Source organism: Psammomys obesus, unplaced genomic scaffold (assembly GCF_907164565.1).
Source record: "Psammomys obesus unplaced genomic scaffold, mPsaObe1.curated_primary_1811, whole genome shotgun sequence".
Lineage (NCBI taxonomy): Eukaryota > Metazoa > Chordata > Mammalia > Rodentia > Muridae > Psammomys > Psammomys obesus.
Window position 1 is genome coordinate 5,922,619 of NW_026591918.1, and position 14,114 is coordinate 5,936,732.

The 14,114-nt window shown below is 42.8% G+C and overlaps 1 protein-coding gene across 1 annotated transcript in view; it reads left to right on the forward strand.

Annotated features, from left to right (window-relative positions):
* Erc2 (ELKS/RAB6-interacting/CAST family member 2) overlaps positions 1-14,114 on the forward strand; it is a gene marked incomplete in the record, with an annotated part of 884,729 nt that overhangs the window by 674,787 nt on the left and 195,828 nt on the right. The window contains 1 exon segment of the mRNA XM_055612370.1: positions 4,919-5,066. Within this exon segment, the coding sequence (XP_055468345.1) occupies positions 4,919-5,066 (148 nt within the window).

Sequence of the window (14,114 nt, forward strand, 5' to 3'; positions counted from 1 at the left end):
TTAGCCGTGGGCGACACACAGAAGGAGACATTGATCATGGCAGAAGGCACCCTTCAGCCCTCTTTTGTGCTGGTTTCTGGAGGATGTTTTTTAGGGTGGCTAAAACCATTTTTTTCAGTGTTTTATTAGCTGTGTCTTGACTACCTCCTACAAAGTGAAAGACAGTTTAGGGTTATTAAGTGTGTTCCTGTGCACATTTTTATCCATTGTTAACCCCCTCTAAATGCATGGGGGGGCACAGAACTACTCCTCCTTCCTCTCCATTGTTGCCCATATTTGTTAAAGAAGTCATTCTCTTTGACGTATGTTTAGGCTGCACTTTGATGAAATGCTGTCTGTGTTCCACTTTCTTCGCTTGGCACACAGCAGACTCCATAGATTTATTTCTCTTTGCATTATCTTATCTTCCTTGCTAGCATATTTGGGCTTCCTTTTCATATTCTAAGCTGTATTCTGGTGTGCAGACAGATTACCTCAGTAACTGTATACTAACGTGTAGCAGTGCTCTGCGGATAATATTTCAGGCTTCCACTATATACTTAACCCTACTAAATGACTAAGGATGTGTTTATATGTAATTCTTATGTTGTCTGTGAATAAGAAAAAAAAAGAATGGATTGAGTACTGAAAGTGATTTAAAGATCTAGGAACATTTCTTGTTGGTGGAACAGAACCAATTTCTAAAGCAGAGCAAATCTGGCCTCAGACTCCGGAGGCAATGTATTTATTGAAAAAGTAAGAATTCTCCACATGGGCATTTCAGCAGAAATAGTTAACTGCGCCCCCAGCTAGTCTCTCAAGCACACGTCACACGTTTCATTGGGGCACTGGAGTGTGGGTGCTCTATGGCAGTGTGTTCTCAACTGGGCTCCCGAGAACTGAACAAGGAGAGACGGAGGGTGTCGGGCTGGCCAAATGAAGCTCATCTTTACTAAATTGTGTTCAGGGTCACCATAAAAGAATACTTTTAGAGCAAAAATAATGGGAATAATTGCACAGAATTTAGCTCATAGTGATTTAAAATATTGTTGATAGCAGAACAAGTCTGTGGATTTTGTAAAGCAGGTTGTATAAAATACACTGCAGCGACCCTGCCAACCCAGAGCCTTGGCCTCTCATAGCTGCCTGTACAAAAGCAGCCAGCAACAGTCTTAACCTTTCCAAAAACCTTCATGGATGATGTGGTCATACATATCTTTATATGTTTTTGTTATCTTCTGATAATTGCTCCTTTAATTTAATGATCACAATTACTTACTATTAATCTCAATATATTTTAAGGGGGATCATATTAGTTTCTGACCAATATTTAGATGAGGGTTTCAAATGCCTGTAATTCTCATTAAATGAACTTTACTAGAGAGTTTTATAATTATACAGTGCAAGCATACATAAGGCATATTGATCAACCAAAATAAAAAATATGAAGAAACACGTAGATTATTTTTATGAATATTAATGTTGGTGAGTGGCCTTGAAAATGTTTTTATAAAAATTGTTTTATGAGCTATATTTGGCGATAACATCTATAAAGAATTAGAAACTAATATGCATTTTTAAACACTCAAGTGAGAATTAAAAATTAATTTATTGAGATTAAGTTTATAGCTCAGTGATATAGTCCTTACCAGGCACAATGCTCTGGTTCAATTCTTGTCAATAATAATGATGATGATATTATTATATTCATGATTATATCATTATTATTATCATTATTGTTGTTATGACTTTTAATAATATTATAAAAGGAAAAGTAAGTATTAAACCCTTAAGAACCTTGGGTTATCGACTCATGGGGAAAGGGAGGCTTTGAATGGTCAGTCTTTGGGTTATGGTAACATTTAGGGGTTGTTATTAAAGCTGTGTAATATCAAGCTTTGGAAGAGGAAAACAGGCAAAGGGGACAAAAGTAGACATAGAAAGCCTTGTTAGGAGATTCTTGACATTTTTCTAGTGGGAGTCAACCTAGATTGTCCTAGAGTTGCACATGTGAAAACTAGATGCCCCTATCTAAACATCAAGGCTGAGAATGATAGACAGAACATAAATAACTTTCCTGAAAACGTTTAAATGTACAAAGCTTTGGAAGCTTGTACCTGCTGTTTCTTGGTGAGTTGAAGGATTTCCTTATGGTACTTAACATTCACTCTGATGGCATGTTGTGGGAGGAAGGAACGACGTAGAAAGGGATAAACAGAGAACTAGTAAAGGTATGTCCACATCTCTCCCCTTTACCGTTCAGGCTCCTATTGACTGTTCACTCCTATCTCCAAAACTGTGGAGCGTTTGGGACTGCCTTTAGTGCGCGGGGCAGGCTGTCCCTCCTCCCTCTTGAATGTAGGAGATGAGAAGAGATCCTGTGCCAGAGATAAGGTATTTTACTGCTGACACAGAGAGATCACTGTTGGCATTTTTGCGTCTATTCCGTCTATTCCCTCTGCAACTGCTCCCACAGGCACCAGGTGAGCACATTCGTGCAGCGATTTGTATTGAAGGAGAGCAGCTCCGTTCTTAGGGAGCTTGAATACTTTGTTGTAGGCAACAGCATGCCTACCCATGGCTCATCACTATGATATGGCATAGTAAGCAACCCTACCCTTTGACTTAGAGAGAAACCACCATTGTCTCCAAGGCTCATTGCTATACAAGTATCCTGGCAAGACGAGAAGATAATACCTTTGCTTCTAAAATGGACAGAAACACAAGACTCCTGATGAGCAGTTTCCCAGAAAACTTAAATGTTTTTACATCGTGAAGACTTCTATCAGCTTTTTAAGGGCTTCATATAGCTATAAAGAAATATCCATAGGAATAGAGCACAATTTACCACAACTTCCTAACACCTATGGAAAAGAATAACATTGTTGATGTCAGCTTAGAACGGAGGAGTAAAATGTCGCCGTGACCTGTGTGTCATACCTAGGCCTGTTAGGGAAAATTACTAACACGGGAATAGATTGTAAGGTTGGAGTAAAATAGTTAAGCTTTTCCTGTCCTTTGGAGAAATTTGGTTCAGCCATTCAAAAATGTAAAATAAAAAATATTTACAGTTCTCAGCCACCACTTTTAAAAATGTATTTGTGAAGAGTCCATGAGGTATAAGCCTTAGATATGAACTCCAGCACATGGGCTTCCTCTGGTTTGGAATGTACACAGCTTCGTCAGCACAGCATGTTAGAGGAACATGCTGTAGCAGAGTGATGGGGAGGTCTGACATCTCAAGATGATACCTAATAACTCTGGTGGCCTGAGCTATAGTAGTTTTCATTCGAAAAGTGGAAACATTTCCTGATATGTTCTACTCATGCAAACATCAGCCTGAGCTTCTGGCAGAAGCTCTTACTGCCAAGCATTAGTAGAGGCCGGAAAGACCCATACATATCCCTGTCATGAAAATTGGTTAGGGGAATCAGAGATTCAAATAATGGCTCTCTTGTCCAAACATCTAGAAGAAAGCAATTTTGATGATAGGGACAAGAAAATACAGCCCAAGAGCATGAGCAGGTTTTAGTGTTGGGACTTACACGCATGCAAAAGTCCCAATATTGAGGCTCTCCTGAAGCTATGATGTCCTCTGAAGTATCTAGAGTGACCATCTAGGTGGTCACTTATGAAGAAGAGAAGAAATCCATGAAATATGCTCAAGAAAGCCATCTGCTTATCCAAAAATTGTCTGAGACCGTCGCAGGTTGCAATTTGTAACAAGTAAGTTTCTAAAAGGTGACTCTAAAGATGATGGGTGGGGGGGAGAACAACTTGAAACTTCCAGATAGTCAGTGGTCATAAATATATCCAGAGGAAAATATTTACTATTTAATTTTATTGATTATTAGTGTCTCTTTATGTGTTTGCATGTGTACATGCACATACATGCGCATTCTTGAATGCGTGCTGGTGAGGGTAGCATGTGTAGCACAGTGGACATGTGGAAATTAGAGGACAACTTTGTGAAGTTAGATTTCAGGAGTCTGAACTCAGGTTGCCAGGCTATGACCCAAGTACCTTTACCTGCTGAACTGTCTTGCTCTCTCTAGATTTCTTGTTTTGAAGAAGAAGGCCAATTATGTTTTTGAAGTTTATAAAAATTAAAAGTGAACTCATTTAATACTAGAACCAATCTGTTTGATCACCCATAGCTCTTTCTAGAAGCTGGAACTACCAAGCATAAATGAGGTCTTAAGTTGATAGGGCGTCACAGGTAATAAATATTCACTAACCTGTCAAGTGGGGAAGGGTACCATGGGAAAATTAAGTGGTAGGATGTGACAGAATTTAAACTGGGATTCAGGGTGGCAGGTGGGGCATCTCTGTGAGAGATGGTAACTGGAGAAACTTCTCTGATGAAGACATATTTTCCCTGGAATCTGGAAGCTGGGAAGCCGTGTGACAAAGGCCTCTGACATGAAAACAAGGTTCACATTCACTAAAGAAATTGAAAATGGAAAGGAGACCCTTGTGAGGATCTCTACCTGACATTGGAAGAGAAATGTCATATGAAAAAAAAAAAATCTCATGTGATAATGAATTTGCTGCCTGGTGTTTCTCTGGTGTCTTGGAGTCATAGAGCCTTACTGGCAGATAATGTATACCTTGATGGATGGATAGAACTGTGTTAGGGATCGATGTTTATCGTGATTCCTTCCCATTTCTGATTTGTAGCCGTGTTTCTGAAGCCTTTGAAAGAACCCTCTCTCTAACGATAGAATGCCCATTCTTAATGATTCTGACCCAGCTACCTTGTCCATCTGAGAACAAAGTGTAGTTTTTCTTAAGTACTGTTTAAAGGAATTTTTTCCACAGAGATAATAGTTGGTTGCTCAACTAAATTACTAATGCCACTTATTAGAGGATTTTTTTAGAGGATTGTTTTTGCTTTTCATTTTACAAAGAAGGATCACAATCCTGTTTATCTTACCAGACAGGAAGCACTACTTGCGGCCATCAGTGAAAAAGATGCAAACATTGCCTTGCTGGAATTGTCTGCCTCCAAAAAGAAAAAGACCCAGGAGGAAGTCATGGCTCTGAAGCGGGAGAAAGACCGACTGGTGCATCAGTTAAAGCAGCAGGTGGGGCGTCCTGCACGCAAGGTGTGTCTTGCTGGGTCTGGGGCCTCGGTGCTTTTCCTGGGTTTTGCCACTCTCCATTCTCCCATGTCCATTCTGCAGGCTCAAGCAGCTACAACCAGGTAGGAGCAAAACCCCCTGCACTGTCACCAGAACACTGTGTCACTGCTTCTCCGTGATGGTGTGCATGCAGCTGGGCTTGCGTGATTTGCAGCTGGCACTGCTTTCCTTTCTTTTATATCAGCGTCATCTTCGCAGAAATAGCTCTCAGCTCTCTTCCTTTCAGTAGACTTCCATTTCTAATTAGATCCTAGAAATACCCAATTATACTCTGGGGACTGTCTTTCCCTTCAATCTTGCTCACCTTATGGGATCTGTGAAGAACTCCCCTCATCTAGTTCCAAAAGTTCCTTTCTCTCTCTACTTTTCCAGCTGTTGTTCTTCAGCTGTTTCCTCCAGATCTCTCAGTGAAGGAACCTCTCCCAACTCTAGTCCCACTAGACTAGGCTTAGAGACCTGTCTGTCATGATTTGTTCTAATTCATAGTCACCCCTTTGGCCCCCTTATTCTTTATTTCCTTCTCTCTAGGCCATTGTGCTTGTCTTACAGAAATGGAAGGAGAGAAAGTCCTAACTTTCACAGAACACACTTTGGTTTTTTTTTTTTTTGGGGGGGGGGGTGTCTGGAAGCAGCTTAAGTAGAAATTAATTGTATCTGAAGTATACTAGAAAGCCATCACGGGAATCTACAGATAATATTTCTTCTCCATATATAACTTGGGAAAGGACCACGGTGTAGGTCAGTGGTAGAGAGAACTTGCCTATCCCCGTGTTCTCTCCCCAGCATGTGTGGAGGGTGGGGAAATCACTTCTATGTTCGGTGACATCTTTGGGAAAGCAGCGGTTAAAAATTGTCATTCAGATTCTTGCTTTATAAAGCCTACTCAGCTCAGTGGTGTGTGACCTCATAAGGTGCCTGCCACATCTCAACTATAACCTGTGGCCCTGAAATTCTCCAAATGGCATGTCTCTACATGGATTTGAGGCCCTAGGATTGACACGTGAATGAGCTAAGCTAAGATGCACTGGCCTAAACACAGTACCTGGGAGTAAGCATCCTCACCCTGCAGAATGCCAACTCGTTCCCACCTCAGGAAGGAAAAGGCATTCTTTGAATTTGAGTCCATTTCCTATAGGACTGCCTTGCTGAAAGACAGAGAGAGACCACTGCCATGCCTGGGCTCCTTCTCCTTGCAGAGGGAGGGTCTTGGTTGCTGCCAGACATGGGATCATTCTACAGAGCAGCATGCCTTGCTAGCACTGGCCCCCAGGCGCAGAAATGGCTTTTATCTGGCCTCTTTGTTTGGGGCTATGCATCTTCTACGCTGGGTTTTCTAATCACTTGGCCTCAGAAAGTCAAGATGAGCATCCTTTGCTTCCCCCTAATACCTTACCTGAGCACCCAGCACCCTCCTCTCCTGCACCTAACCATTGTAGCTTTCTCCCACAGGTTTATAGGTCTAGGAAACAGCCCCCGTGCTCAAATGTACCGTGCACTTGTGATGCTGGCTACAGCCCAGATTTTACGGCCAAGTACCACGGGTCCAGCTACGATGCATACATGAGCCAAAGGTCTCAGGTCAGTCAGCTGATAAGGAAACACACCCCACTGAGGGGGGTGGGAGCACAGAAGAACCACTCTCTTATCTTGATTGTCACCTCTTGTGCAGATTTCTAGGACTTGGTGGCTACGAAGTCTGGTACCACGTAAGACAGCTTCATTTTGTTTTTGCAGTATCATTTCTTATATTTTCTTTTTCCCCAGTGATTCCAAACTTGGTGGCCACCACTCAGGGTCAAATAGCTTGGCCAGGCTGCCAAGCCATGGAGGGGGTCGAAGTGTCACTACCAATTCCCTGGGGCTTGTTTTTTCTTTCTATCTTTTAGGTACATGTTTTTTTCTTCATATCACCATCTATTTTGCCATCTAAGACATTTTAAACTGTTTTTCTTTCTCTCTCAGGGTTATAAAAAGTGTGTTCTCCAGTGTCAGTAAGAACTGGGGGAAACTGTACAGAGCCTTCATTCTTGAGACAGGTTCAGCTTGGAGATCCAGGACTGTGTGAGTTAGGCCCCACCTAGACTGAGGCAGAGTTGGAAGGGTTTTTATGAAGAAGAAGAACACGGAGGAGTAGGGTGGGTAAACTTAGCTTTGAAATCTTTCTTCCAGTCCTACCTACAGACAGTGATAAAAATCATACATTTAAGTACCGCCATTGCAAGTGATTATGAATCTAAGAATAATTGTTAATTTACTTGTAAAGTCAGTTTTCTCTCCCTTTTTTTGTTGTGGTATGGGCTTTGTGTTCAGGGTCCCTTAGAGATTTTTTTTTTTCTTAATCATCATAGCCACTCTACACATAGGGGCCAGAATTTCCTCTTTTTAAGGGGCCAAAACTCAGGTTCAAGAGTGTAGAATTATTTAGCCCAAAGACCCACATCTGTTAGTCTGCCTTGGGCTTTATGGCTATATGGCCCCATACAGAGCCTCCACATGCAGGGAGAAATCCTGTGTGACAATTAAAAGGGTATTTCTAGAAATTGTGAAGTTCCTACACTTTATAAACCTGAAGCAGTTGCCTAAATACCCAGGTAAGATATCAAAATGATGCCATCCTGGAGTTCTTAGCCTTAGCTAGTTTGATTACATCATAAGTAATGTCTAGTCATTGTGAGCTCCCACCATGAACTAGGAATGAATCTGAGATCTTTGCATGCATTCACTCATCAAACCCCCAGTAACTGGAAAAGAAGGGAGAGTGATGCCCTTAGAGAGATGAAGGTGATGTCCAGAAAGGCCAGGCAGTTTGCTTAGGCCGTACAGTCTTATGTGGATTTTACCAAAAATATCCCGTCTGGAATTGCTTCCTTTGAATCTGGCTTTTAGACTAGGTGTCTGGACGATTGTAGATGTCACTCTGATCTTCAGTTTCTTTGTTTGTGTATCAGGCTAATAAACTGTGCATACTGCACAAGGCCTGCCAAGTCCTTTGTGTGTGCCCTGCACATAACAAATGTTATATGTATACATGTGATCTGTTCCTTTTATTGCCCGTGCTACCACAACTACTAATTATCAGCACCACTGGTCCCCAGGGGCAGTTGAGTTTTTATTTTATCACCATTGTCCTGCACACAGATGGGAGTCACAGCGCACAGAGAGCATACTGTTAAAGTGCGGTAGAGAGAGCAGACAGATACTGGCCCCTAGCCTTCCTATTCCCCTTCCCCAAACTCTCAAGCCCTTGGAGAACATCAAGCAGACATGGCAAGAGCCCTAGATCCCAATCTCAGCCCATAATGCTCACTAACTTTGCTTGGTTTGTGGGTGCAGCCTGTGGAGATAGATACCATCCAGGGAAGATGAGCTGAGAGCTCTCTTGTTTTCATTTCTTGGCTGTCAGGGACGGCTACCTCTGTGTCTGAGCAGGTAGGTAACAATACTTTCTGGTTTGTGAGATATACCGTGTTATACAAACTACCATATTAGTCAGTGTGTCTTTCCCAAAAAGTCTGTCCACTGCCCAATCCTGGGTGACTGAACCGGTGGAGTTCATTCATCAATCGTCACAGTCATTGAGTCTTACTAAACATAAAGTGGGCACTCAAGGAACATTTGTTGTGGGTATGCTTGATGGGAAGCACCAGTGAAGTTCATCTCTGTCTCTCTCTCACTCTCTCTCTCTCTAATGTCTTTCTTTTTTCCTCTCTCTCTTCAGCAGTCATTTTATCTTCTTTATGCCAGGCCCTCTGCTAGGTGCTGGGGAGTCATCTATTTTCCTACCATATGAGAAAGATAGCAACAAATGGCGTAACCACTGCCTTAGCATCCAACCCTGCCTACAGTGCAGAGCTGGGTTCCAAGGCTGCTGGAGCGCTATGACTTAGCTCTTGCTAGGCTGAACACGGTGACAGGGCTGGCCTTCGTTAGTGCTCCTAGGAATTACAAGAAAGGCAACCACAGCTAGTGTACTCCTCACCTGGCCCAGGCTGTTAGTCCCACACTTCACAGATGTCATCCAGGGAAGCCAACTCCAGTACCTCATCTCAGGGAGGAGAGAAGGGCTTTCTTCCTTAGTGAGACCAGGTTCCCTCTAGGTGTTTGATGTGGCAAGTGTTTACTGAGAACTTAGTGTGTCCTAGAGTATTAGACAATTTTGAAATATCTATTCAGGACTAAAATTAGTGAAGATACCTTTCTTACAGAACTTAGTTTTAACCATTGAATAAAGGGAGTAAACAACCAAATCAGGAACTGCAGGGTAAATCAATCAATCAATCAATCAATCAATCAATCAATCAATCAATAAAATACAGACCAGAGTAAGGAAGAACAGGAGAATGGGAAGGGACTGGGTCCAGAGATTAATTAGGGCAAATGGGAAGGAAAGCCTTGAGCAAAGGCAAAGCAAGGAGAGAAGGAGCCTTGCAGAACCCCAAGGCAGGGCTGTGACAGGGAACGGACAGCCTGCATAAAACACAGTACTTGGGAAGCACTGGCAAGCCAGTAGGCTTCCGGGAGTGAACAAAAGGGGAGCTGCCGAAGCAAGAGAGTGGCAGCCAGTAGTGGGAGCAAGCTGTGTGGGGTGAAGTGAGCTATGCAGGACTCTCCAGGCCTGCTAAGAGAGGCCAGCTCTGGGCTAGACATTGTCAGTAATCACAAAGTAGACTCTACGAGCACGGCCCTAGCGCAGAGCTAAGTCCCTCCACATATGCATGCCAACATCCACTGTTGCAGCCTCTGAGGATTCCCTGTTGGCTTGCAGTCTAGAAACATCGCCACTTTCATTAAAGCTCCAGTGAAGAATCATACCAGGCTGTCACATCTCCTAGGATTTTCAGCCAGTGCTAGAGCAAGGCCCTTTGGCAGAATGCTCCTCTCACTTTCTCAGCCTTTGTACTATGCTTGCAGTCTGACTGTTGTGCCCCTTCTTCTGAGGTGGTTTTATCTAGGCCTGGAGTATGAGTAGCTGGGCCAGCCATTCTTTATATCAGTGAGCAGACCAGAACCTTCTGTAAAGATCTCTCACTTTGTTCTCACCACCCTCCAGCCTTCACTGCTGAAACATTTGCTTGCCTCTACTTGACATCAGGATAAAGGAAAACTGAGACCAGTGGTCGCTCTGCCTTGCACATGCCATTTTATTTGCCTGCAACACTTTCCTGTCTTTCCTTTACCTACTCTTTCATTCAGTGTCAATGCCAAATCATTTCTTCAAGTAAGCCTTCTGGAACCTTCTCAGCTGGATCACATCCTTCAATTTGTACATTTATACTGTGCATATATCTATTTCTGAACCCTTGTAAAAATGAAATTTTGCCCTGCTAGTTTATGATCTCCAAAAGAGAACATGACCTGTATTCATCTCTAGCCTCTGTACAATTCCAGGCTCATAGTAGGCTTTTGTCAAACACTTGATGAATGTATGAACGAGTGAGAGAACCACCAAGGCACCTTTTAAACAAATGGGACATTGGTGGTATCACCTTCCCTTTGGCAATAATTCACCTTGTGAGTCTCACTCTAGTACCCTGAGCTCTACATGGGGCTTTAGGGCTCGCAGTGGCACGCTTCCCTTCCTGCTACATCATCAGCCCTTGGTCAGGCTTTGTCCCATGTCCATAGCTTTGGAAAGGGTGGCTAATTTGAGCCTTTTCCTGAATCTCATTACCCTATTCTCCTTTTAATTCCTTCCAGTGTCTTGGATCCTTCTGGAGCCAAATGGCACTCAGATCCCAGATGCAGCAGAGAATTTTCATTAGTCAGGGACCCCTCCGTTCCATTTCTGGCAACTTCGGAGTGTCTCATAAATCAATTTGCTGAGAAATACACTAACTCCTCTTCAACAGCTGTCAGGAAATCCAGAGGTGATATGCAGTGAGTTCAGAAATTCCAACTATGCCTGACAATGAAAGCCTCTTTATGACGCTCCTTGAGTGTTGACATTAGGTTGTTTCCAGAAGTAAGAGAGCTATGCAGATTAACCTTCTTGTGTGTGTGTGTGTGTGTGTGTGTGTGTGTGTGTGTTTAAATAAAATTAAAGATTAAACATAGTGTAGTAGAAGAGGCATTTGAGTCAAACTAACTTGTGTTTTCCTCCCATTCCCACTCCTTTACAAGCATACCCCTCTAACGCTATGCCCCTCCTTAAAAAAAAAAAAATCTGGCTTCCAGATTTGTGCAGTTTTGGGAGTGGTTCTCAATTGGGAATGAATTAAGTTGTGTGTGTGTGTGTGTGTGTGTGTGTGTGTGTGTGTGTGTGTGTTTTCTTCCTCTAGGGAGTTCTAAAAATTATGAAAAATTACTATCTTTTGGTCTTTGCTGTCTGGAATCAAGTCCCAGCCCCCAACCCCTTTCCTTTACCCTTGAAAAAGGACTGACTTCAAAATAATTAATTCTGAAACCATTGGATTTGCCTGCTGCTAAAGGGTTTTTGAAGAAAGCTTAAATCTAAATCTTACCCCCTAAGCCTTATTCCCAAATGCTTCCCTGTTGCTGAAGCACCGATAGGCACATCCTTGATGAAAATGCCTTTTTAAATGAGGGCCAGACACCATTGTTTAGTGAAAATTAGAACCAGCTTATTTCTCAGAACCAGTTAGAATACTTCTGAGATGAGAGATAGATTATGCTTCAGTTTTGTTTTCCTTTCCTCCCAGATCTGGGCATTGCTCTGAGCCATCAGGAAATACGCCGGTCAGTTGGGAACAGGAAGCTACTAGAGGAGAAGACAGGTCCACTCATTCACTGGGTTTCCCAAAGAGTTGGCAGGGAGTGCCTTGTTAAACATTTGGATGGCCGTGCCAGGCCATCACAGAGTACTCAGTCTCCCTGCCTCCTCTGGGTTCAAAGTCAGGACTGTCTTCAAGGATTGGCTAAGCAGGTATGGTCATGAATGGCAGGAGACAGAGGCCACCCTGCAAAGTGTCCAGGAGAGATATTCATGAGCCTGGGATGCTAGTCACCACTAGATATGAAAACGACTAGATTCGTGTTGAGAGCCAGCATTAACTCATTGATCAGCCAGGTCTATCCCCTTCCATTGAGACCAAGGAACTCTATTGTCCACTTAAACCTTTCTTGCATTGTATGTAGATGACTATTATAGTTCATGGGGAAGGCACAATTAAATGGCAAATAGTGGAGCCCCATGCAATAGGGCTCCCATAGTAACCTCTTGTTGTACTTGGATAAGTTCCAGAAAATCTTGATTTGATCCCAGCATTGTAAGGTATCACAGACCCACTCCAGATCGAATTGCCATGATACAGACACATTGGTTGTTCGAGCGTTCTCATTGGGTCAAGTTGTTCTTGGTCCCCCAGTAGGATGTGACCACATCTCCATCTTTGACTTAAGTGCTCTGCGTGTATCTGAATTATGCTCCAGCAACCCCCTTTAAAACATACCTTGATCTATTTTCCATAGGTCAAAGGTGGGCTGATTCTAACAATGTGAAAGCTGGTGTTAACTAAAAATTCCTTTTTTGCTAACATCCCGTTCTTGAACAGGATCCTGGTCTACTGTCTTAGCCTGGACACGTTCCTTATCCTAGGCTGATGCCTCAACCCCAACATTCAAGAAATCCATTTGGCCCACCAGTCTGACTCTAAGTATGTTCAAAGACTGTGGGGATCAAGTTTTTTCCATGTATTTCTCAGTTCTTAGTAGGACATCTTCCTAAATCATGAAAGGGACTCTAGTGATTAGAAAAACCACATTGTAAACGTGTTAGCTGGTGTTTCTAGGCATGGGTGGCACCCCTCTGCATATGTTGGCACTCTGGGTATGGAGATACTGACTTCGACCTTGAGCATTGATTGTGCATTGATGGCTTCTACCATCAGTAACATTGATGTTGGCTCATTAAAAAGACAGGAGGACACAGGGTCAAAGAATACTTCTTGCAGAAGCAGAAATCTCAGAGCTGTCTGAAAGGACGCCTACAGCCTGTCTTTTGGGACAAATGTCTATCTAACTTGGTTGTTCTCCATTATGTTCAAAGGTTCCTAGAATAAGTAATTCTAGTTGATAGTGTTTGGTTATGAGGTGCCCCACGTTTAAAAGTCTAGTGTGTTAAAAGCTTGGTCTCCAGCTGCCAGCAGTGGTGAGAGGTGACAGCAAAACAAGGGCTCTGCCTTTTGTAATGTAGTGGCCTGTTAGGAGGCCATCAGGAAGTTCAGTCCAGAGCCTATTTGAAGAAAGTAGGTCACATGAGGATTGCCCTTCAATATGAACCTCTTCTCTGTTGTCCTGTTTGCATCCTGGTCCCTGTGAGCAGAGCAGCTCTGCCCCACTCACCCCTTTGCCAGAAACAGTGCAGCCAACAGGCACACCCTGAAACGGTGAGCCAACTGAATCTTTCCTCTTTTAAAATCATTTCTCTCTGGTATTTGTCACAACAACAAAGGGTTTAACATAATAGTTAAAGAATGAACTAACATATATGCTTTTAGCTTTTACTTTTGGTTTTCTCCAGTAGAACAACTTGAAGAGAAAAACTTCACCATCACGCTACCCTGCTTTTAGAAAAGGCAGGGAGCTGGGTGTGTGGCATACTTCTGTAATCTGGACACTTGTGTGTGTGTGTGGGGGGGGGTTGGATTGGAAGGATCATGAGTTCCAGGATGGTCTGAGCCATATGTTTCAAAAGCAAAATAAAAATGAAATATTAATGAGGAGAATAAGCGGAAGAGAATATGTGTGTGGAGACTGGATCTGAGCAATTTGCCAACTTTACTTCAGATATCTGAAGCCCCAAATAGTACCTATGTATTGGTAGAACACACTGGAAGAGCGTGCTTAGACGGCCGAATGGAGAACTTCATCCAGATGCCAAGATCTCTCACATGCTGTCTCTCCTTCCCTTCTTTCCCCTACGCTTTATCCTTCTCTCTCCTCTCCCTCTCCCTCTCTCTTTCTCTTTCTCTGTCTCTCATTCAAATTGCACATCTGTGCTCTATTTTTAAACATTTATTCTTTAAGTGATAA